This window comes from Haliotis rubra, unplaced genomic scaffold (assembly GCF_003918875.1).
Source record: "Haliotis rubra isolate DU_JTF1 unplaced genomic scaffold, ASM391887v1 Scf18, whole genome shotgun sequence".
In the NCBI taxonomy this organism is placed as follows: Eukaryota; Metazoa; Mollusca; class Gastropoda; order Lepetellida; family Haliotidae; genus Haliotis; species Haliotis rubra.
Window position 1 is genome coordinate 2,186,853 of NW_025765780.1, and position 22,437 is coordinate 2,209,289.

The 22,437-nt window shown below is 40.3% G+C and overlaps 1 protein-coding gene across 2 annotated transcripts; it reads left to right on the forward strand.

Moving 5' to 3' along the window:
- Positions 1-6,211: 6,211 nt before the first annotated feature.
- LOC124273366 (endoglucanase E-4-like) lies at positions 6,212-20,946 on the forward strand. 2 transcript variants are annotated; one of them, XM_046708605.1, is made up of 12 exons: positions 6,212-6,232; positions 8,188-8,353; positions 9,047-9,299; positions 10,645-10,818; positions 11,560-11,747; positions 11,913-12,072; positions 13,908-14,019; positions 15,184-15,334; positions 15,716-15,860; positions 18,788-18,959; positions 20,159-20,349; positions 20,834-20,946. In XM_046708605.1, coding segments are annotated over exons 1-12 (1,773 nt in total). In that variant the 5' UTR covers positions 6,212-6,230; the 3' UTR covers positions 20,893-20,946. The 2 variants fall into 2 exon arrangements, with proteins under 2 accessions (XP_046564561.1, XP_046564560.1); XM_046708604.1 differs by lacking the exon at positions 6,212-6,232 and adding an exon at positions 6,261-6,332.
- Positions 20,947-22,437: the final 1,491 nt, after the last annotated feature.

Genomic DNA, 22,437 nt, shown 5'->3' on the forward strand with positions numbered 1-22,437 from the left:
ACGCCATTCCTAGTGTAAAGCAGCTTCCAATTGGGCCAGGTTCTGTACAGGAGGATCCCTTGTTGCACACGATGACCAGTCGTGTCCCCGATATGCTCCAAAGGGTTAAGATCGGAGCTCATTCAATCGTGAGATATGTCAGGGGATGCTTATCTAAGTTCTTTGTGTTGCTTTTACTGTCTGTGGGATGCGACAGGGAAAGCGTCTGTCACCGTAAATATAGTCGCTCCTTTTGCCGTATATATACGTGGTCGGGTCCGAAGTCGTGTATGTTGACGTGTATGTCACCACACTGAACGCGATTGATTGAATACAATACTCGGAAAATAGTTACGCTGTCGTAATTAAAAAAATATCTACTGTTGTGAGCAGTGACCATCGTGACATATTGTCCGTGTTAGTCGTCTTTCTGACGATATACTTCTTTTAATGTCAGAAACATGGCGTGTTACTCACGGGATATACGATCAGTATAACAAAATTTATAGCGTGCTCATGTATATTTTGTCAACGCAGTATACTCCCACTAAACAATTAAAAAATGATGTCCGGGTTAGAATTTGCCTTCAGCAACCCATAGTTGTCGAAAGATACGACTAGCATCATCCGGTGGTCAGGGTCGCAGACTAGGTTCATTGTCATTGTCTTTGTCATTGTCGTTGTCTTTGTCATTGTATCCCAGATATGCGGATCGTGTTCATGATGATAATCATAGGATTGTCTGGCCCAGGTCCGATTTTCTGGAGACCAATGCTAGTAGCTGGACTGTTGTTATTTTTTCTATAATAACAAGCATGAGCCACTGTGTTATGTATTTTTAATGGAGAACTATTACAGTTCAAGCTCAGTGCACAACACTATGAAACTATACACAACAAATACTTGTCGAAACTGAGGATGAGGAAGATGAGGAAAAAATACACAACAAATACTTGTCGAAAAGTTGCAGCAAAGTTCTTGTAGTGGCTATTCGTCGGTTAATAACGGTAAGCATTGGAGGATTTTAAGTGGGCTTCGGTAAATTCATTATTGTGACGCTCACTCAAATCTGTTCAGGCAAACATTCAAGATGTGTACACTGATTCCTTACAATTGACGCTTATTATCTATACCTCGTTTTCGAAAATGTGAATGTATAAAATATGTTGACCGAAACATCAAACGCCGGATAACACATTCTATGTTTCAAGAATGCCGGATCGAATCAGATCTGATTCATAAATTCAATTAAATTTAAACCCCTTTTCACGCCATATGTGTGAACATCGTGTCTGTCTCCGTGTGTTACCGTATATCTGGGGTCGTGTCTGTTACCGTGTCTGTAGTCATGTATGTCGCCGTGTTTGTTACCGGGTCTGTAGCCGCGGTCGTGTCTGTAGCCGTCTATGCCACCGTATCTGCGGTCGTGTCTGTAGCCGTCTATGCCACCGTATCTGCTGTCGTGTCTGTAGCCGTCTGTGTCACGGTGTCTACAGTCGGGTCTGTAGCCGTCTATGCCACCGTATCTGCGGTCGTTTCTGTAGCCGTGAGTGTCACCGTATCTGCAGTCGTGTCTGTAGTCGTCTATTACACCGTATCTGCAGTCGTGTCTGTAGCCGTCTATGCCACCGTATCTGCGGTCGTGTCTGTAGCCGTGAGTGCCACCGTATCTGCAGTCGTGTCTGTAGCCGTCTATGCCACCGTATCTGCAGTCGTGTCTGTAGCCGTCTATGCCACCGTATCTGCAGTCGTGTCTGTAGCCGTCTATGCCACCGTATCTGCAGTCGTGTCTGTAGCCGTCTATGCCACCGTATCTGCAGTCGTGTCTTCTGTCGTCTATGCCACGGTATCTGCAGTCGTGTCTGTAAACATGTCTGCAACAGTGTTTTGGGTCGTGTTTGTAATCCCGTCTGTTACCGCCTCTGTGTATGTCGATGTGACACTAAATCTGGGGTCGTGTCTGTAGCCATCTGTGTCACCGTGTACGCCAAAGATGATCAGTCCTGTATATTAAACAATGAACCTTTCAGTAATGGTAATGCAGTTTTTAGACCCCAATGTTCATGATTTGTAATGGTTTTCTTGTTTGTCATTGGCTGATTTCGACCTCGTCAATTGAAGGAAGCCAACACACGCAGTTTCATCCAGTAATTTAAAGCATTCGTATAGAAATTACCATCATCCAGAAGATATTTCTTCAGGAATGGGACATTGCAGAACTGGATACATGCTATTTTCCATTGAAAGAAGCAGTCCAATCAACTGTAACGTGCCCGAAGGCGTCAGCGTTCACCCCGCCGAGGATCAGAAATTTCTTTTCAATTTTGTCATTGATCTGTACATCGACATGCCCCTGGTATTGTTACAGAGAACAGTTTCAGGGCTCCAGATTCAGGCAACTATGTGTACGGCTTCCACAGACGCTACCCTCCTTATCTAACACTTGTCCAGTAATGTTTGGTCCTTGAAGGGTGAGCCTGAACCATCTTCCCTTCCAGCCATTCCAACATATTCCAGCTGTACGTCTTCTGCAAGCCTTCTCTCCGTCACAATCTCCATTGTTTGGTAGCTTACCAAGGATGCTGATGAGCAGTCCTGCTGAATGGCCCTGTTGTCCGTTTCGTCAATTACCCTTGTGTTGTTTTATGTTGTGATCATTATGCTTCTGTTGTTTAACATGTACACGTATGCAGAACGATATTTGTGACAAATGCAAACAATAATATATATCCAGCTTAGCAAAATGACAATATGAATGAATGAATATAGATTTACGTCGCTTTTAGCAATATTCGAACAATATTACATTAACGGTTCTCTAAAATGGAAGTCGTTACATCGTACATATGGGAGATGAGTAAACTGTTAGAGACACCTCCACATCGCAAACCTTTTTGACACGCTGAGCTACTTAGACGTGTTATGATAACGTTGAAACACGAGGATGTTGGTTAACGGAAGCTGCTGCAACCATTATATTATACAATATCAAAGCTTAAAAGAAAATAAACAAATGGATTTGTGGTCCAGTTTAGTAATTTCATCAACACTGTGCAAAATCATTCACAGGCAAACATTAGCTCGCAGCTTTGGCAGCATGTACAGTAAGCTACTTAAAGTCAAAGCGACCACTAATTATAGTTCGTAATAGCCGAAGTTCCATATATGTATTGTCAGGAAAAACATAATAATATTATCAGGAAAGATACAGCAAGTGGTCTGGAAAAAAAACAACAGACTCTTCGTTATATCCGTCAGTTCGTTACATCGTTCAGTTCGTTATATCCGTCAGTTCGTTATATCCGTGAGTTCGTTACATCCGTCAGTTCGTTATATCCGTCAGTTCGTTACATCCGTCAGGTCGTTATATCCGTCAGTTCGTTATATCGTTCGGTTCGTTATATCCATCAGTCCGTTATATCCGTCAGTTCGTTACATCCGTCAGTTCGTTACATCCGTCAGTTCGTTATATTCGTCAGTTCGTTATATCCATCAGTTCGTTATATCCGTCAGTTCGTTACATCCGTCAGTTCGTTATATCCATCAGTTCGTTATATCGTTCAGTTCGTTACATCCGTCAGTTCGTTATATCCATCAGTTCGTTACATCCGTCAGTTCGTTATATCCGTCAGTTCGTTATAAGCGAGTTCGTCATACACGGAGTTTACTGTACTTGCTTACAGCTTCGTACAACTGATCAGGCTCACGAAGCAGCACCAATCTGAGGAACACTGCTGTCTGGCCCTATGTGCGCTGTGTGACCAGGTCATGTCAGTATAACAACCAATCAAGTAACACTGTACCAAGTCAAACATACCACACATAGTTTACAGATGACTGTGCTCCATGACATTTCTTCTGAAATCTGAATGATTTTCGTAGATTATACGACAACACATCGATTTAATTAAAAGTTTTGTAAATATTTCTCAAAAGCGTCATTTAGTTCCTTGACGTGAATGAACATTCAGCATATAGCCTGATTACAGAAATGTTAAAGAAAAAATGACAAATATTTCTTTGATAAACACTAAGGCATGTTCAATATATAATCAATATTTAATGAAGCGGGAGGGTGTGATGTGAAAATATTTCCCCGTTGGTTCAGTTGTAGGATATGTCTCGGAACCAACAGATCAAATTAGGATGTTACATTCAACAGGATGCCGAAGACTTGTCAGGGGCAATGCATTTCTTCAAATTATTTGGTGTTTTTGTAGAACTTGGTGCGACTACCGCAGTAAGCCTCACAAGGACTTTCAATTTTTCATGAAAATATTTTGGCCACTGTAAGTGGCGATTGAATATACTGAAACATCAAAAACGATCCACTATCTTAGCCTTCATATCGACCACACGTTCTCCATCCTCTCCTCTTACACTTACACCGATGATCGGGGATGATTTGTTCAGAGAGCTCGTATAAACTGTTGGGAGTAATAACTTGGATTTGATTAAAATATTTCCAGCGTTATCGAAAAGTTAGTATTCTGAGACAAATGGCGTAACACTGCAAACCGTTGTCCAAAACACAAATATGATACCAAACACAAATTAAATGCGGTCGAATAAGCATTTTATTTTCGTTTCACGCTAAGCAGCCATGAAACACATAACATTATTGACAAATCTAGAAACATTATAGTATGACCTGAAATTATTGAGAATTTTAGGAATATGTTTAATTGGATTTCTAGTATAAACAATCTTGACCAGCCATCAAGTGCTTGGTTTCATTCAAGAGAGACACCTCCGTTAATCCTTTTTCATTTGTTTGTGAAGAGTTATCCCCCTTTGTTTACTTGCTAGCAGACGACATGTTCAGTGATCCTCAGTATGGATAATTTAGAGAAGAGAAAGTTGATTTTAGAGTATTATAACAAGGACATCAGATCAGCTAAAGTGATTTCAAGTAGAACAGGCATCCCTTTGTCCACTGTTTATCGTGTTTTGAAAAATGTTGCAAATGGATATGGCATTGAGCACCAGGGAGGCGCAAGTAGGCCCAGAAAATTGACTGTCGGTGACAGGAGGCGGCTAGGTATTCTTGTTTCTAAAAACAAACGAAGGAGTTTAGAAAACTTAAGGCTGGATATGATTGATAGAGGAACTGTGACTGTCTGTAAGGAGACAATTAGAGCTGAGCTGCATGCAATGGGTTTGCAGGAAAGTCGAGGAATTCCATCTCCGATCATGAAACCTGAACAAAAGGAGCGAAGGTTGAACTTGTGCTTACAGCATAGAAATTGTAACTGGGACAGTGTGATTTTCTCAGATGAAAGTTCTGTGTGGCTGTTTCCTAATACGCTGAAATTCTGGACCAAACAAACTGAAAAACCTTTGTATCAGCGCCCAAAGTACAGTCCGAAATTTAACGTGTGGGGTGGCATATCTGTGTTAGGGGCAACGCCCCTCTGTGTATTTGAAGGGAATATGAACAGTGAGTGGTACACAGATATTCTCGAGGGACATTTACTTCCATCTGTTCACGTGTTCTATGGAAAGTTTTTTGATTTTCCAGCAGGGCAACGACCCAAAACATCGTTCAAAGCATTCACAGGCCTGGTTTCGGACCCCAAATATGACATTATTAGATTGGCCAAGCTATAACCCTGACCTAAATCCAATAGAAAATGTTTGGGGACTTATGAAGGAAAGTGTCAATAAGAAAAACCTGACAAATATTGCTGAAATGAAAGAAGAGGTGGTCCGATATTGGGACAGCATGGACCACGACTTTCTAACTTCTTAGATCAGTAGTATACGCCGCCGCATTGAAGCCTGCATTGCTGCCCATTGTGACTTGACAAAATACTTACTGTTCACCTGTCTTTGAATTTGGAGTTATGTTCTGCTAATATTCACATTTAATACGTGAGTAATGAGTGAAAAACAAAAATGACAATCTTAAATTCTCAATAATTTCTGGTTGTACTGTATAAGGGCAAACAGATATTCAGACCCCAGTCTGTCTCTAACACGGCTAAAAGCCGCAGATCTGAACCAACGCCCCAATTCCTAGATAATTTCACAGATAATACCTTCTTGCCGGTATAGTATAACGAGTATAATACCTTCTTGCCGGTATAGTATAGCGAGTATAGTTTTACGCCGCTTTCGGCAATATTCCAGCAGTTGTAGGTGGGGAGCACACGAAATGGACGTCACACATTGTATATTGTATCCCTGTTAGGTTTCGAACCTGGACATTCGGTCGACCCAGACAACTGGGTTCCCTTACGCCTACAAGCATGTAAGTCTGCACTTAACTTTACATTAATGATAAGGTGGGACTGTGAACATATGCGAGACGATAGGTCCGTACCGGGTCATTTATAGCAGCTGACAATGCGGTAAGGTTGTTTTTCTTGCTCTAGTAATCTGATTCATCATTAGATTATTTTACCTTCTGTTGTTAAGCATTAATAACTTTGCCTTTTATTTTGATTTAGTAAACTGATCTATCTCCTTTAAAAAGTTTTACATCATCGCTCCTGAAGTTATTGTTTCAGTCTGAGAGACGTTTAAGTATACTTTAAACATATCTGACAAGTGTGGATTAAGGATGTCATAGATACATCTCAATGATAACACGATGTGTCAGTTCAGTGTTGGAGGTGGTGGAGAATGCCCAATGTAGAAGTTCGTCACGGGTTTGGTGCTGAAACACTGGTGTAACCAACCCTGGTTCTGTCGCATACCCGACACAATATACAGTCAACCATGAAGTAGGAAATTAGTCCATTCTGATTGGTCAGTCAGGGGTTTTCAAATCACAATATATCCCCTCTGATATAAACAGACGAAATGAGCACCACATCACCTCAGCAATATTTATAGAATAGAAGTCTTGTATCATGATCGTTAGCCATTTGTATTACATATATTACAATTGTAGGAAAGCAAATGCAGATTTGCTGTAGTCCCAATGCTTTTCTGGAAGAAGGCATGCTTGAATCTGCGGAGAGCAAATACTTCATTTTGGGAGGGTGTGGGTAACATCGACCTTGCTCTGTGTCGTCTGATGCGTCGCAGTGGGCAAAATGACGTCACAAAAACAAATGTGACGTCCGGTGTTTTATATTCAATTAACAATAGTAGTTTCAGAACACAGGGGCGTGTCACGCTGAGAAACAGCGTTAGAAAGACATATAGGTATATAGACCCAACCCTAGTACTATATAAAAGCAAAAGGGATGTAACGAGAGAACCACAATCAAAGTTAGATTTCACCACGTAAACTATGTTTAAGGCCCAATAATCGTGACATTAATGAATAAAACAATACGTAACGACATAATTTATATAATAAAGAAAGATCAAGAATGTTTAGGACTCATGACAGTTGATGTTATATATACATTCTAATGTAAACATAAGCATTCTTTTAAAGGAAGTCAACCTGATATGTGAAGACATTCATAAACTCTCCCCTAATACGATCCATAGATTCCAGGAACAAAACCGGTGTTGACATATTTTACGAAAATAGCCACAATATTATAAATACCTACTTTCACCTGTTTTGTGATCTTGAACTGAGACATTGAGATAAGAAAAACTAGATGTTCACAAGGCCAGGCGTGATTGTACATGTCACATGTCTCGGTCTTGCAGACTGTTGGGAATGTCCTTAAATGGTGTCAGAGCAGAGGGATATTTATGTATGTATGCAATTTGATTGTGCAGAATTATCATCATCATCATCATGAGGGTTTCAGTATAATTAAAACACTTGCACTTGATGAGATTGCAAACACAACATATTGACCAACACTCCCACTCAATCACTCACTCACTCACTCACTCACTCACTCACTCACTCACACATGATTTGAACATAAGCCCTGTGTCTTTAGTCTGTTTCACGGACATTAGAGACTAAATAAAAAAGCAGTCCAACACACAATTTAGTTTGCCTGATTTGCCTATTCTCGGCGATACACTACGCATTTTAGAAAGTAGTCAAATGCATCTTATGATGTATTTGAGTTTACACTCAGTTAAGTAAGATTCTGGTATTTTGTTGAGTTGAGTGCCATCTGGATTCGAACATATACTCACAGAGTGAGCCATCTAATCGCTGCCACCACAAAGACATTTTCGGCTTTTGGCATATATTTACTTTCGTTTTTGCTGGGGAAAACCTATACATACATACATGAGAAAAGTATAATCTGGACCTAAATGTCATTGTTCTTTCTCCAGGCTTGTCAGCGTGTTGTTCCTTCCCCTGGCCCTGGCGGCCTACAACGTGGAGATCACGACCCACTGGGCAGGAGGCTTCCAGGGCAAGTTTTGTGTGGGCATCACAGCGGAACTCACGACATGGAAGGCGCACATGGTCTTTGACCGAAAAGTAAATGATCTGCAGGTGCGAGCTGACTATCATGAGTATTTCGTGTGCGGTACCCCGTATAGAAATGTGACGATATTGTTCAATGAGATAAGACGCATACCTCGATTGTATCGATACTTCGATACACAATCGATACATGTGATGCTAGGTAAACAATTTTTCATTCATAGGAAATGAAAAGTGGCCCAGATAAAACTTGTTTAATTCGTGCATTCGAATCAAATAGTAAAACTTTGCTTATTTCCGTTTTCATATTATCAATAGTATTTTACAATTTATATTTGCACCATTTCACATGTCACCCGCATACTTTGGATTCTGACAAAACTGGATAGGTTTTGTGGCGTTTTGACACTGGTATGGGTTATTGATATTCTCGTAGTTTCTGGGTGTCCAAACGTATAAATCTAAGACATATTTGACATGGTATTATTTTATGTGTCGACACGTTATCTTGCGGTACTATACTCTTATAGCGACACACGTCCTTTCACGTATCACGATACACCGAACAGGATTCGTTCCACCTAAAACAAAAGGCGGTCGAAATGTGAACATATTACCGTCGAAAACAATAATCTATACAAAATTACAATATAGGTCTTTTTGGCATGGATATAATAGTTCGCCGATAGTTAAACGTACACTGTTTGGGACTTGTAGAATATTCTTGTCTTGTCTTGGACATAACTAACTGATATTGTCCAGGCATGGAGAGGCGATGTGTCGGCTAAACCAGGAGGCAAGGAGTTCATCATCCAGAACAAGCCCTGGAACGGCGAAGAACATCCAGGAGACAACCTCTGCATGACCTTCCAAGGCACCACTGAAGGTGACGTCATACCCCGTGCAACAGTGTTCATCGAAGGCATGACTGATAAGGGCAATGCAACAATACCTCCCCACACAGACCCCGGGACTACGGGAGCTTCACCCACAGGCACACTGCCGTCATATGTTTGTAAGTGAACACCTGGGCAATAAGACAATACCTGAAAATAGAAAGTTTGATAGAAACGAAAAACAACCCCTTTTATGTTGAAAAGGAGCACCTGAACTAAAAGAAAATCTAAACTTCATTTAGAGCTTTCGCATGACAGAAAAGGATGGAGGGAAGAGACATTCATCTTTCAGGGACTGCGAGACAGATCAGTTAATGCCCTGATCGTCCGTGTGATCATCATATATACATTACCTTAGATATCCTACAAACATACTTAATACCCAATATCCACGAGTGGATTCAAGGTTTCCGGAAACCCATGCTTGTATATAGGTCAGACTGTAGCTAAGGTTAGACTATAGCTAGACTAACATGTAGTCTCTGAAATGTTCATGATTTACAGAAAAAAACAGTTCTAAAATCATAATCATAAATTATAATGTAAACGAACCCAAACACTTTCTTCGTTTTCAGGAACTGTGGTAATATAGACTTGTCACACATTCTAGACTTGCATGGAGTTTATTGGATATATTTGTTTCGGGGTCTGTGTAACAGGCTATTCTATAGCTAAAACATCAGATTATCATGGATCAGGTCATGTGACTCATCAGCAGGTACACAACTTTATCCCTCTAGAAACTGTCCGATACCACAACTTCAAGAATGATCTATTCCGGCATGTAGGTTCCACTACACTAAATCAGTATCACATGCTCCCTGCACGAGAGCAGTATGTAAACAAGTGAAGAGAGACAGAGACATGTGACAGCTGTGATTGGATGAAATAGTGTAAGATGTTTGTTTTTTAAAAGCACATCCAACCAGTAATTAAAACTGACCACAATTTTAAGTATTTAGTGTTGTCATTTTTATCACCATCACTTATGCTTATTATGTGTACAGATATTTTCCAGTAGGTGATATTCGGTGCGGAACTGGGGTTGATGTGTTCTGCTTCCTGTGCTCGCAAAACGAGCCGGACAAGCTGGCCTGATATTTTGTTTTATGGTAGTTTAAAGGCCAGAGTGTACCCATGTGTACATGGAATGGTTGTTGATAGCCTGGATATTTTAATTTTTTTTATAAGGTTACTATAGTAGTCTATGGGAAAACATTTGGTGGTGTGTAACCTGTACGCGTGAACAACAAGGGGCACATAACTCTAATTAGAGCAAAAAGGCCCTATGGAAAGCTCCCCTCGTTTTTGTCAACAGAGGTTCAAATCCGGCCAGGTCATTTGATATATTCTATTACTATTTCAATATTTTACTGTTGCTGATAATCACAAAACATTTATTTAAACTAAAACTAAACAAAATTCACATAAGGCAATGATCTGTAACTCACTTGACTGTACCAGTGTCTGGTCCTGCCCGCTACAACTACACCGAGGTGCTTGATATGTCCATCCTGTTCTACGACGCCCAGAGATCAGGTCCCCTCCCCAGCAACAACCCGATACCATGGCGAGGTGACTCCGCCCTGAACGACACGGGCGACGACGGAGAAGATCTCACCGGCGGGTGGTATGACGGTGAGTGGTCAGCAAGGGCCAGTTAGATGGGAGAACACACGGACGCTCGTCGTCCTATCTATGCGCTGAGAATTTCCGATCCCACTATTATGACAACATATTTCCGTTAGTGTTGTAGTGTCACGAATGTCATACTCAGAAAATTGTCATTGTAAATATTTTTATAGTTTAACTGAAATGCGATTAATGTATTAAGTACCCCAATTTCAAGGTAGATATGAGGCCATATAACCCATGAAAGGCCAATAAAACTAGTTATATTTCATTCTAAGCGACAAATCAAATGATGTTGCAGTTTATAATCACTGACGTGATTTATTTACCACTACATTCTATTGTGTTTCTACTGTATTATACGAATTAATTATTGTGTACACCGGTACCTTTATTGTTGGCCAAGGGAAAGCGTTACAACGTTTAACTTTCAAGACCAAATGGTTTATTTTAGGTAATTTGTGGGCAATGTATGGGTTTGTTTTGAATTCGTAAGAAATTCGAAGTCACACCTGGTATACAGAAAAGGCGCTGTTTATCTCATTTTAATTCACGCACCATGTACAAGCAACAAGTCAACTGCTTGCATCAAGTCATATAGGCATTTCACTGATAATTCCTATATTGTTAATTCGGGGAATTTCAGATTCCCTCACGCAACGTGATGTATACTTGTATAATGTTCGTATAATGGTGTATTGAACTTTTATTTCAACTTTTGTATGATTGTACATTTCTTCACGGCAGCTGGTGATCACGTCAAGTTCAACTTCCCCATGGCGTCTTCGTCGACGTTGTTGCTGTGGGGTCTCAACAGGTGGAAGGACGCCTACGAGCACGCCGGCCAGCTGGATGCCATGTACGACATGATCAAGTGGCCATTGGACTACTTCCTGAAGTGCTGGCGACCTGACAAAGAATGGTATTATGTTCAGGTAATGACGTATTCGACGTATTGAAATTCCTGGTGCCAAACTGAATATTACTGACCAATGATATGTTGTGGTATTTATTTTCACGTGCAAACTTTCTCGAGAATTGTTTGGTTTCACTGAATAGTAACAACTGAATTATTACGTTCCCAAATCTACCCTGCTAAGGTTGGTGACGGGAAGGCTGACCACTCGTATTGGGGCCGTTGTGAAGACATGAAAATGGCACGTCCAGCTCTCAAGGTCACGGCTGCTGATGGCGGAAGTGACGTAGCCGGGGAAACAGCCGCATCGCTGGCGGCCGGATCCATTGCCTTCGAAACCAAAGGTATTATATAGACTTATATACACAGGACACTGGTAATTGTGTGATAAAACTTTACATCGCCTGTTATAGACCATTCTCTTCCCACCGAGGTTACTCAAGTCATATCTTCCCACTTAATTATAACCTCTGTTCTAATACGGCCATATTTCCTGGTTCTCGTAAAATCCCCTGGCGGCAAAAAATCGCAACACGAATTATCTCCCTTCTTTTTATCAAATCAGAACACCTATTGCATCGACATAGATCCAATATGGCGGCCGCCATGGAGTTAGTTGATCAATATGCAAAGGATGGATTCGGTATTTCATGTTTAACTGAAAATCAGAAATTAGCAATAGAAAGTGGGGCCACAACTATCCCCCTCTGCCGATTAATGATGTTGATGTGACACACAAGACATTTAATGGCTAGCTTGTGCGTTGTCAACGAGGGCGATGAAGACGCCATTGATCGGCCATTACATGACTGAATTCTATCTAGAAGAAACGTTTGGGGAAGAGGTTCTATTTTTCCCGAAGCATACGGAAATTACCGAGGCTTTGCGAATGATTACTTTTGAAACAACGTCGCTGATTGCACAGTTAAATCTGATTGCAACCAATCACGAATCCCGAACACTCGCACAATGAAAGGGCCGTTTTAGAACAGAGGTTACGTGGGAATATATCACTTGAGTAACCTCTGTGGAAAGATTAAGGTTATAGACAGCATTGGGTTGAGTGCTGGAGCATAAATAAACTGAAAAAGTGGATAAAATAACATTCCATGATTGTACTTGCAACACATATTAAAAATATCTGACGTGGCCCTCATTCCTTGAAACAAATTCACCTTGCAATTCGTCAAAGTTTTACTCCTTTGTAAAGTGTAAAGTGCAGAAATATAATAATATTTTACAATTATTAGAGATACTGCTATTTTACGATTCCAACTTTATAATAATCACCGCCATATAGCTGATATATTGCTGAGTGCGGCGTAAAACTAAACTCACTCACTCACTCACATTATAATAATCAAGTGTGTGAATCACTGACAAATCGTGATGATACCGGATGTTTGCAAAAAGGCGAACCTATTTTGTCAACCCATGACACATGCAAAGACGAGTCAGTGCTCAAATACAACAAAACTTGGATCACATGATATTCATAAAAAAAAGGAACTTGTATCAGATATCACATTTGTAAATAATTGCATCTAATTTAGAAATGCCTCAACATGATTTATGCTTTGCACATTCCTTGAATCTTGTAATCCTCATCAAAACACTTCATGTACCAGAGCAAACAAAAAAATGTTTTGAAAAATTCATCTTTTGCTACAAGAAATCTTACTAATTAGTACCAAAACGAATGTTTGTCTTCACGTGTGTGATCAACGGATGCTCGCTGGAATCGCAGTCAGAATAGGGGAGACTACTCTGTATATCCTCCTTCGCAAAGAGTCTGTCTTTTGACACTATGGCATTCATTACTTTCAGTGTTCGTATGTCTGAATATTTCAGTGTTTTGTATGTGCACTCTACGTTAACACATTTATTTCGTAATGTTCTGCTTAATCGCGGTTGGGGCAGGCACTGCATGTTTGTTATCATATATGTTTACATTCAGTTCCTCTGAAATGCTTGAACAGTTTGTTTGAGGTTGTAAAGAAATGAATATTTTGTTCAGTGGAAAAATACCCCAAACCTACGATTTCCGCCAGCTTGCCCCAGGAAGCGAGTCACATCGAATATGGAGCGAGTCACATGGTAATTGGAGGACCAATTGGGTCACCTATGCTCCAAGATGCATTGCGTTTTTTGTGCACAGCGAGCTTATTGTTCTTTACAGATCCGGCCTACTCGGCTACACTTCTCAAGGCAGCCAAGAGCCTGTTTGCTTTTGGCAAAAAATATCCTTCGATCTACTCCCAGAGTTTGCCGGAAGTCACATACTACTACGCGTGAGTGTTTTCTTATTTTCACCATTTTTGTTCTATTGTGTATTTTCACTCGCGAGAGGATACTGCAGGATGTAGGTGTCACACCGTTGCTGAAAGTATCACCTTAATAATCTCCAGAAACATGCACTTGTGTCAGGGTATTGGTTTGGATTAACTTATATACAACAGTTCATGTACTCAAAAATATAAGTAATAAAAGTTTTTTGACAGCACCGCTGATGTTAAGACTTAAAAGTGTGATGAATGTTCCGGATACAACGATAGTGAGACACCTTAGCTGGTTTGGTGTGTCCTATAAACAAGACGTTGTTCCTCTTCCTGTGATTAGACCTGTTTTATAGTTCCTCCTTGGGAGATTAACTGAGATACACTACTCAATCCTATTAATTTTATGTGGCTTATAGAAGTTATAGAACGATTTAGATTCAATATAATTCAGTAGTGCTTTATTTGTGAATCTGTCCCCTTCGCCTGTATTCTTATTGAATCATGTTATATATAACAACAACGTAGCAGGAATAAGGTCGGAAATTAGTTTCATGCACGGGTCTAATATTTCCTACGACAAATGAGAAATGTCATCGATTATCAGAGATGAAATAATATCTGTGTTTGAAACAGAGCCTGGGGAACCACGTATTATATGAACTCGTTCTGATATTGAAAATTAATTCGAGAGTGAATATTATGGATTCTAGATTAATTAACAATACCCATTTTCCCTTTAAGCTGTTCATTCCAGCTATGTGATTTACGTCCTTAGATTCGATAGATATTTAGTCTTGCTGGGACGACTAACGATGTTGAATGTCTTATTAGTCCCTCTTAGAAAATGAAACTTGTCTACCTAACTTGTGACAAGAGTATCTTCAACAGCATTCTTGAACGAACCAATCAAATGTCAATTGATTTGTGAATGTCGCCGTCCACACATTACGTTTCTGCGTTTTCCTTTGTTTTGACTTTGCAAAGGCTGCTATCAATACATTTTCATAATCAGCAAATTCACTGCAGTTCTGCAATCTAGCCTGTCAAATGACAGCGATGCGTTTCTGTTGCCTGTATATTGTTTGGGCCTGGTCACTGTGTTCTGTGTGACTGAATGCCGGCTGTTCAAAGCGACAAATAAGGGCAATAAGTTTCTGTTTTTTTATTATGATATAGCTCTGGTCACTTCGAGGACGAGATGTGTGTGGCTGCATGCTGGCTCTACAAGGCGACCAATGACAGTCAGTACCTGGACGACGCCAAGAATTACGTCACATCAGCCTGGGCCTGGGCTCTCTCGTGGGACAGTAAACTTGTGGCTTGTCAGGTAAATGTCACACCGTAGTTGAGGTTAAAACTCACAGAAGTAAGTAGGCATTATCAGTTGGCATGTATAAGGAAGCAAATCCTGTCTTTAACACTATGACATGCTACGTTCCCTGCCTAGGAACAGTATGGCGTGTGGTTCAAAGACACCATAATGTCAATGGGAATAGTCATATGTAAAAATATTTAATGAATTATTTATGTTTGGACACATATTCTGGGCCATTTCAAAATTATCTTTATCTTTAGTAGCAATAACCTATCTAATAACAGTCATGTACACTACCATTTATTTACACAAACGTTTACACAAATCATCGACCGAATGCTTTGAAATCTGTTTGGTAACACAGGAAATACGTCTAACACCTTTACCTTGCAGCTGTTGTTGTTCGAAATTACTGGAGATTCCAAGTATTCAACAATGGTAGACGGGTATATGATTGGGTGGACTCCATCCCGGGGTATGCAGTATTCCACGTGTGGCCTGGCCTACAGAGACAAGTGGGGAGCCCTCAGATACGCTGGTATGTAGGAGAGAACGGTCACCAAGGAGCCTCCGTGTGTACAACAATGTCATACTTAACGACTGAAGTTCAGCGGGTGGTCAAGATTGGTACATTCTGCTGTGTGGCAGATGATGCACGTCTTTCATCTATTTGTCGTAATTGTTACGAGCAACAAATAATTGAAGTGCGTGTAAAATGTAGAGCGTTGTGGGTGACAGCTCATGTAACTTAGAGTAATCTCCCTTGTATAGACGACCATAGCAGACTTGGTCACTGGAGACGTTTAGGCATAGGGCAGTTTCTAGAAGGTTATCTGTCTGACTGACTGAGTTTTGGATTTACGCAATAGCAATATTCCAGCAACATCACGGCTGGGGACACCAGAAATGGGCTTCACACATTGTGCCCATGTACGGATTCGAACCCGGGTCTTCGGCGTGACGAGCCAACGCTTTAACCATTAGGCTACCCAACCGCCCCAGGTTATCTGTGTATAGATAAGGGTGAATCCAGACAAGTGATCCGATGTCTTTCGCGACCCGACTTGTGGGATAATATCAACATTTAGTACTCAACGATAAATATGAAATCTGTTTCGGACCAACGGTAAATCAGAAACTTTCGACTTTCCAGGATTCGAACCTGTCTGATCAGAGGTAACTGACCTTTCGTGACCTCAGTAATCCAACTGACCTGATCTGAAAACACCGTCAATATTCCTAAGAACAGCTGGCATTAGTGATATTACTAACTTTGTTAGTCAGCCAATTATGGTGTACATGACCTGCACTTTGCTGTCAGATTATTAAATGCTATTTCAAATTTGTTGTAACCTTTTCCAAATATTGGAAGAAAACGTCAACAACGTTTTTTTGAAGATATGACATTTTTATGTACGAACAAAATTTGAAAACTTAGAGAGGAATTATTTTTGCTTTGCAAAAGTTTCCTTTCTTATCCTTCTTTGAAATTCTCTCTTCTCGCTTTCTTGTTCTCTTTCTCTTTTGAATTTCAAATTGTTTCAATGTAATTTTTGTTTGAAATTCCATTTTCGGCTTTTTTTAGTTAAAAGTTGTCAGCAAAATCAAACCTAAATAATTCAAAGTGTCCCCCTCAAACAAATATTCCACAATTTCAATTTCACTTTTTGCATACTGAAGGCCTAACCTCCATATGACAGACACCGATTCCACAATATTGCTGACAGGGCGTAATGCATCTAAGGTTGAATTAACACTGACACAGCTGCACCAACAGATTCTGGTCCCAAGTGTAGAATTTTAGCAAATCTATTTCAAATCTCGGACGGGGTCCCAATCTCAATTACGAAATGATTTTGAAATTGAAGTTAACCCGAAATCGCTTCACGCGGAACTAAACTGTGAAATCTGTGAATAACCACACAGAATCAATAATCGGCACATTAATTTCAAACTCACGGTTTTAGGTTTATAAGCTGAAAGTCAATAGGAGGGGTCAAATAAGTGGAGGGAATAAGCAGATAAGATACGATTCGCTGAGGGAATGACTGATAAGTGTGAACCTCACACAGAAATCATTACATGTAACAGATGTCTATCCAGTACAACCTGAGTCAACTGAGCAAATTGTTTTTGTTTTCTGTAAGCTCTCGAAAGTTTATTATAGGATTTTTATATCGCCCACATATCCACGTAAATAGTACATGCTCAAGGCGCTGGAGTGTTCCCTTCATCAACGGATGTATTTCCCTGGCATTCTTTTAAAAAACAACTCAGCTCCATGTGGAGTATTCAACTCACGCAGACTGTTAAGCGCAGCGAGTTATGACAAAGCCTCATCATCTCAAGGTATCTATTTGCAGCTGGGTGAACTGGGAAACATAGTCACAGTTTTATGTCAAGTGATACTGCACGTTACTTTACCCACAACTAGGTGTCTGCACGTGTTCGTGTGTACACCATCTGGTCACCTACCATCGGATGAGTGGGTTCTTTTAGGTGCACAGGGTTGTGTACTGTACACCAGGAGTTTTGACAACACTGAAAGAGCCTGCAAGTAATGTTAGCTCCAAGGTTTCTACACCCGGTCACAAGTGAGGATAGAATCTGGCACCTTTCGCTTACTAGCGCGGCCCCTTAGACAGCTCGCCCACCTTGAGTGAGGAACCTGCAGAAAAAAGGCTAAAGAGTGCAAAATTAGAATCGCCTCAGTACATCAACGTAACGATGTGAGTTTTAACGTGACAAGGTGAGCCTTAGGGACAAGCCCGCTGTGAGAGAGCCAGACGTCAGTAGCAAAAAGTATAAAGAGAAAACCGCAATATTTCGATTACCGTCATACTGCACGTACAGCATTCAACTCCGAAGACAGTACATTCCATTGTCAAAGTAACCTTGAATAAAGTGTGAACTTAAAAGCCCCAGAAACAACATGCCCTCTAGCTACATGTCCTTGAACACTTTGCTCTTTTTGAAGCTGACCCAGAAAGGTTCTTGCAACGATTTGTGACACAAAATTACGGTATACATTTGGACACTAGCACCATGAAAGATGGCAAAGATCAACGTGGATCATCATTGATCCTTCGCTAAGGGTCAGTCGCTGGTCAAATATTCAGCTTGAATGTTTCTGACAGAGGAGAAAATCACCTTTACTTTAATAAATTAGTATATGCCCACGATGCCTATCCTTGATTTAGGGAAAGTAGAATTCTTTGGGATCACTGGTGTAAGTCTCAGCAGATATTGTGACGATATTGGTAAGAGAGTCGTCTTCGGTCAAGAGGGTACAGTACTGACAGTTTGAGCTTTGACATAATGTTACCACCTTATACTGTTTTAGCATGATTGTAGACTTGTCAGTGATTTCGATTTGTTGTTTCGGAGTTGATAGCCATGATATCTATATGTGTATGGGAATGGTAGATTTAGATTTATTTGGATTTAGAAATATGCTTGTTACAGCCAACACGGCCATGATTGCCCTCATGGCGGCTGAGGATGGCCTCCAGACGGAGAAGTATAGGAAGTGGGCTATAGACCAGATCAACTATATCCTTGGCGACAACAAGTATCACATGAGCTACGTCATCGGCTACGGAAACAAGTATCCCGTCAGGCCTCACCATAGAACCAGGTATAAATCTGACTAAGTGTTGCTTTGATAAACCTAATACCAGTGGCACTGGGATGTTCGATAGTCTAGGTTTCTCTTGAAATGCAAATATTCCACGACAGAAGTTATAGAAAACACGATTCTATCATATTTGAATACAGTTTAATCTCTTTACCACTTTTGAGAAGTATACATTACTGTAACCTTCTTATGAGAGTTTTATTGTACGTTTCCTCGAATTTCCATATAAAGTACGTAATATTAGTTTAAGTAAAAGTATGTACTGTCACATTCGAATAACAACATAGTTTAAGCGCTATGCGCGTACGTAGCATTGGCTGTCTTTTTGGTTTACGTAAGAGGCGACTAACGGGATCGGGTGGTCAGACTCGCTGGCTTGGTTGACACATGTCATCGGTTCCCAGTTGTGCAGATCGATGCTCATGCTGTTGATCACTGGATTGTCTGGTCCAGACTCGATTATTTACAGACCGCTGCCATAACTGGAATATTGCGGAGTGCGGTGTAAAACTAAACTCACTCACTCATTCACTCACTTTATGGTTTAATAGAGAGTATTATGATAACCATGTGGTTTGTGCGTTCTGTGTATAACATATATCAACGTAGATGCTTGATTGGCATTTTAGAAGATGATATTTGATGAACATAGAGATTTTTTCTGGGTTACATCTTCTTTTTATTCTCGAGTACAACGTTTCAGGGCTTGTTCTGCCCCATCATCAGGTAAACTGAACTGTTCAGTTTACCTGATGATGGGGCCAGAACAAGCCCTGAAACGTTGTACTCGAGAATAAAAAGAAGATGTAACCCAGAAAAAATCTCTATGTTCATATATCAACGTAGTTTACGTTTGTGTGTTTTAATTGTCAGTATGTATAGGGCATTTTGGTAAACTATTGCTTTGAGCGTTCCTCTGTCATATCGAAGACGTGGTTCCGTTCCGAAGAAAGAATAAATTGCAATGTCCATTGTTGCTTGAATATTGCTGATATTCACTTGCACTTGGTATGACTGCGTGGCCCGTGTTAGCCTTGAAGCTACGAAGTTGTGTTCAATATACATTAACTATATACCAGATATGTGAAGACTCCCATTCTTACAATCGTTCTGGATTATTACGAGTCAAAGAGACATGGTCCCAGAATGCCTTCCGATACATTCATTTTTCTGATGTAACAATACCGCATATCTCGCAGTTCCTGCCCTGATATCCCCAAACCCTGTGGGTGGGAAGCCTTTGACAACCCTGGTCCCAACCCCCACCTCCTGAAGGGTGCCCTAGTAGGCGGCCCTGACAACACCGACGTGTACGTTGACGACAGGAAGGACTACGTCAAGAACGAGGTTGCATGTGACTACAACTCCGGCTTCCAGACAGCCTTAGCGGGTATGGATTCATAACAATACCATGTTCCCATACACCATCCCAGATTCGAGAGACGAACCGCATGTCACACGATTCCTATTAAACATTGCTATAATGTGTTTAATTACCAAGTATAATGACAAATATATTCCTTGTCATCAAGGTTCCGTTATACTGAGATGACAGAATCATTTTTCAGAATATTCCATATGAGCCGCTTATTTGAACTATGAGATGCGCATTTTCAACTGTTTTCCACCGCCATAGGAGGACAAATGTAGTTATACAGATTTAAATTTTGAACATCAGCATTTGAACTTTCATAGCAAGTTTCGGAATGCTTGCTAAATTAAGTACCAGTCAAAACTGTACTTGCTAGAAACAAAACAAAAGGTCGTGATAAGAAAATGTTAACAGTTCCGTCAAAGGGGACCAATGGTTATTCATCAGTATACTTTATAAGAATTGAACTTTTACACACAGACGGTGTGCCTTTTTTTTCCAGGTCTCATTCATCTCCAGATGAGCAAGCAGCTACCTACAGCTGATCCTTCGAAGTGCTGAATAAATAATGCAGCTCTGTTATTTGGGCATCGTAAAGTATTGTTTCAACTTCAATTATTTCGAAGACGAAGACAACTTGTTATTGTATTTCATTATTAATTTTGGAACAGTAAGTAATTGTTAATTTTGATTAGAGTTGAATGTGTAATTAGGCCTTGATTAACCTAACCTTATATATCATCATTTGTCATTCATGCCTTTAGAAATAATTTGTAAGGAGTATCAACATACGTGTATGACCTTCACAATGGATTAGATGCTTGATTGGCATTTTAGAAGATGATATTTGATGAAGAGATTTTTCTGGGTTACATCTTCTTTTTATTCTCGAGTACACCGTTTCAGGGCTTGTTCTGGCCCCATCATCAGATTTTTCTGGGTTACATCTTCTTTTTATTCTCGAGTACAACGTTTCAGGGCTTGTTCTGGCCCCATCATGGGGCCAGAACAAGCCCTGAAACGTTGTACTCGAGAATAAAAAGAAGATGTAACCCAGAAAAATCTCTATGTTCTTCACAATGGATGTTAATGGAAGTTACCGTGACATTGACAAGTAATGTGATGAACGAAATGTGCGAAATTTGCTTACCGCGATGTTGAGGGAGCGCTTATGGAACGGAGTAATGAACTTAACAAACGAAATCTTTCCATGCTTGTTTAGTTATGACTTAAAGATTCGTGTTATAGCCTACATTATTACAGTTACAGAATCCCATATTATAAAGTTTTTGTCCAAAATGAACTCTTAGAAAAGATAACTGGATTATAGGCGAGTGAATGACTTTAGTTTTACGCCGCTTTTAGCAATATCCCATCAATATCAAGGAGGGGGACACCAGAAATCGCCTTAACACATTGTACCTATGTGGGGAATCGAACCTGGGTTTTCGGCGTGAAGAGCAATCGCTTTAACCACTAGGCTACCCCACCGTCCCTGGAATATAGGACTTTTCAATTTTGATTCCTCATCGACACTTTCACACAAAGTGGACTTTCTTCTAATCATTATCATCATCATCTTCATCACAATCGATCAGAGAGTTACTGGCGCCTTGTAATGTGATCTATGTTTCGTCTCTAGCTTGAGTTAGTCCGAAATAATATTTTCCAGCAATTGCTTAAAGTATTGATCGTGTTAATGAAGGCCAGGGTTCAACCCCAGACATGTCTTCAATCAGTTATGTTATGACAACTTCGTAGACCTTCTGAAGAGTTTTTACATTGAAGAGCCAAAGTGTAGAGAACATTCTTGGTAACACCAGCCTTGACCTTGCACAACATAGCGCGATGTCCAAAGCTCCCGCTTGGTCGACACCATACCATCCACACGTAACAATACAGTAGGAAGAATGTTTGTTTGAACAGGAGTGTACATGCTCACAATTTCAATGTTTTAGCAAGTGTGTTTCAATTGATTAGAGATAAGAAGATAAAATATTCCTTACATTACAAGAATATCTAAAGACATTTTAACCCTGTGAACACACTACTATCTATTTTATGTCCGGCACATTACATACAGTTATTTAAATAGGAATTTTAGTA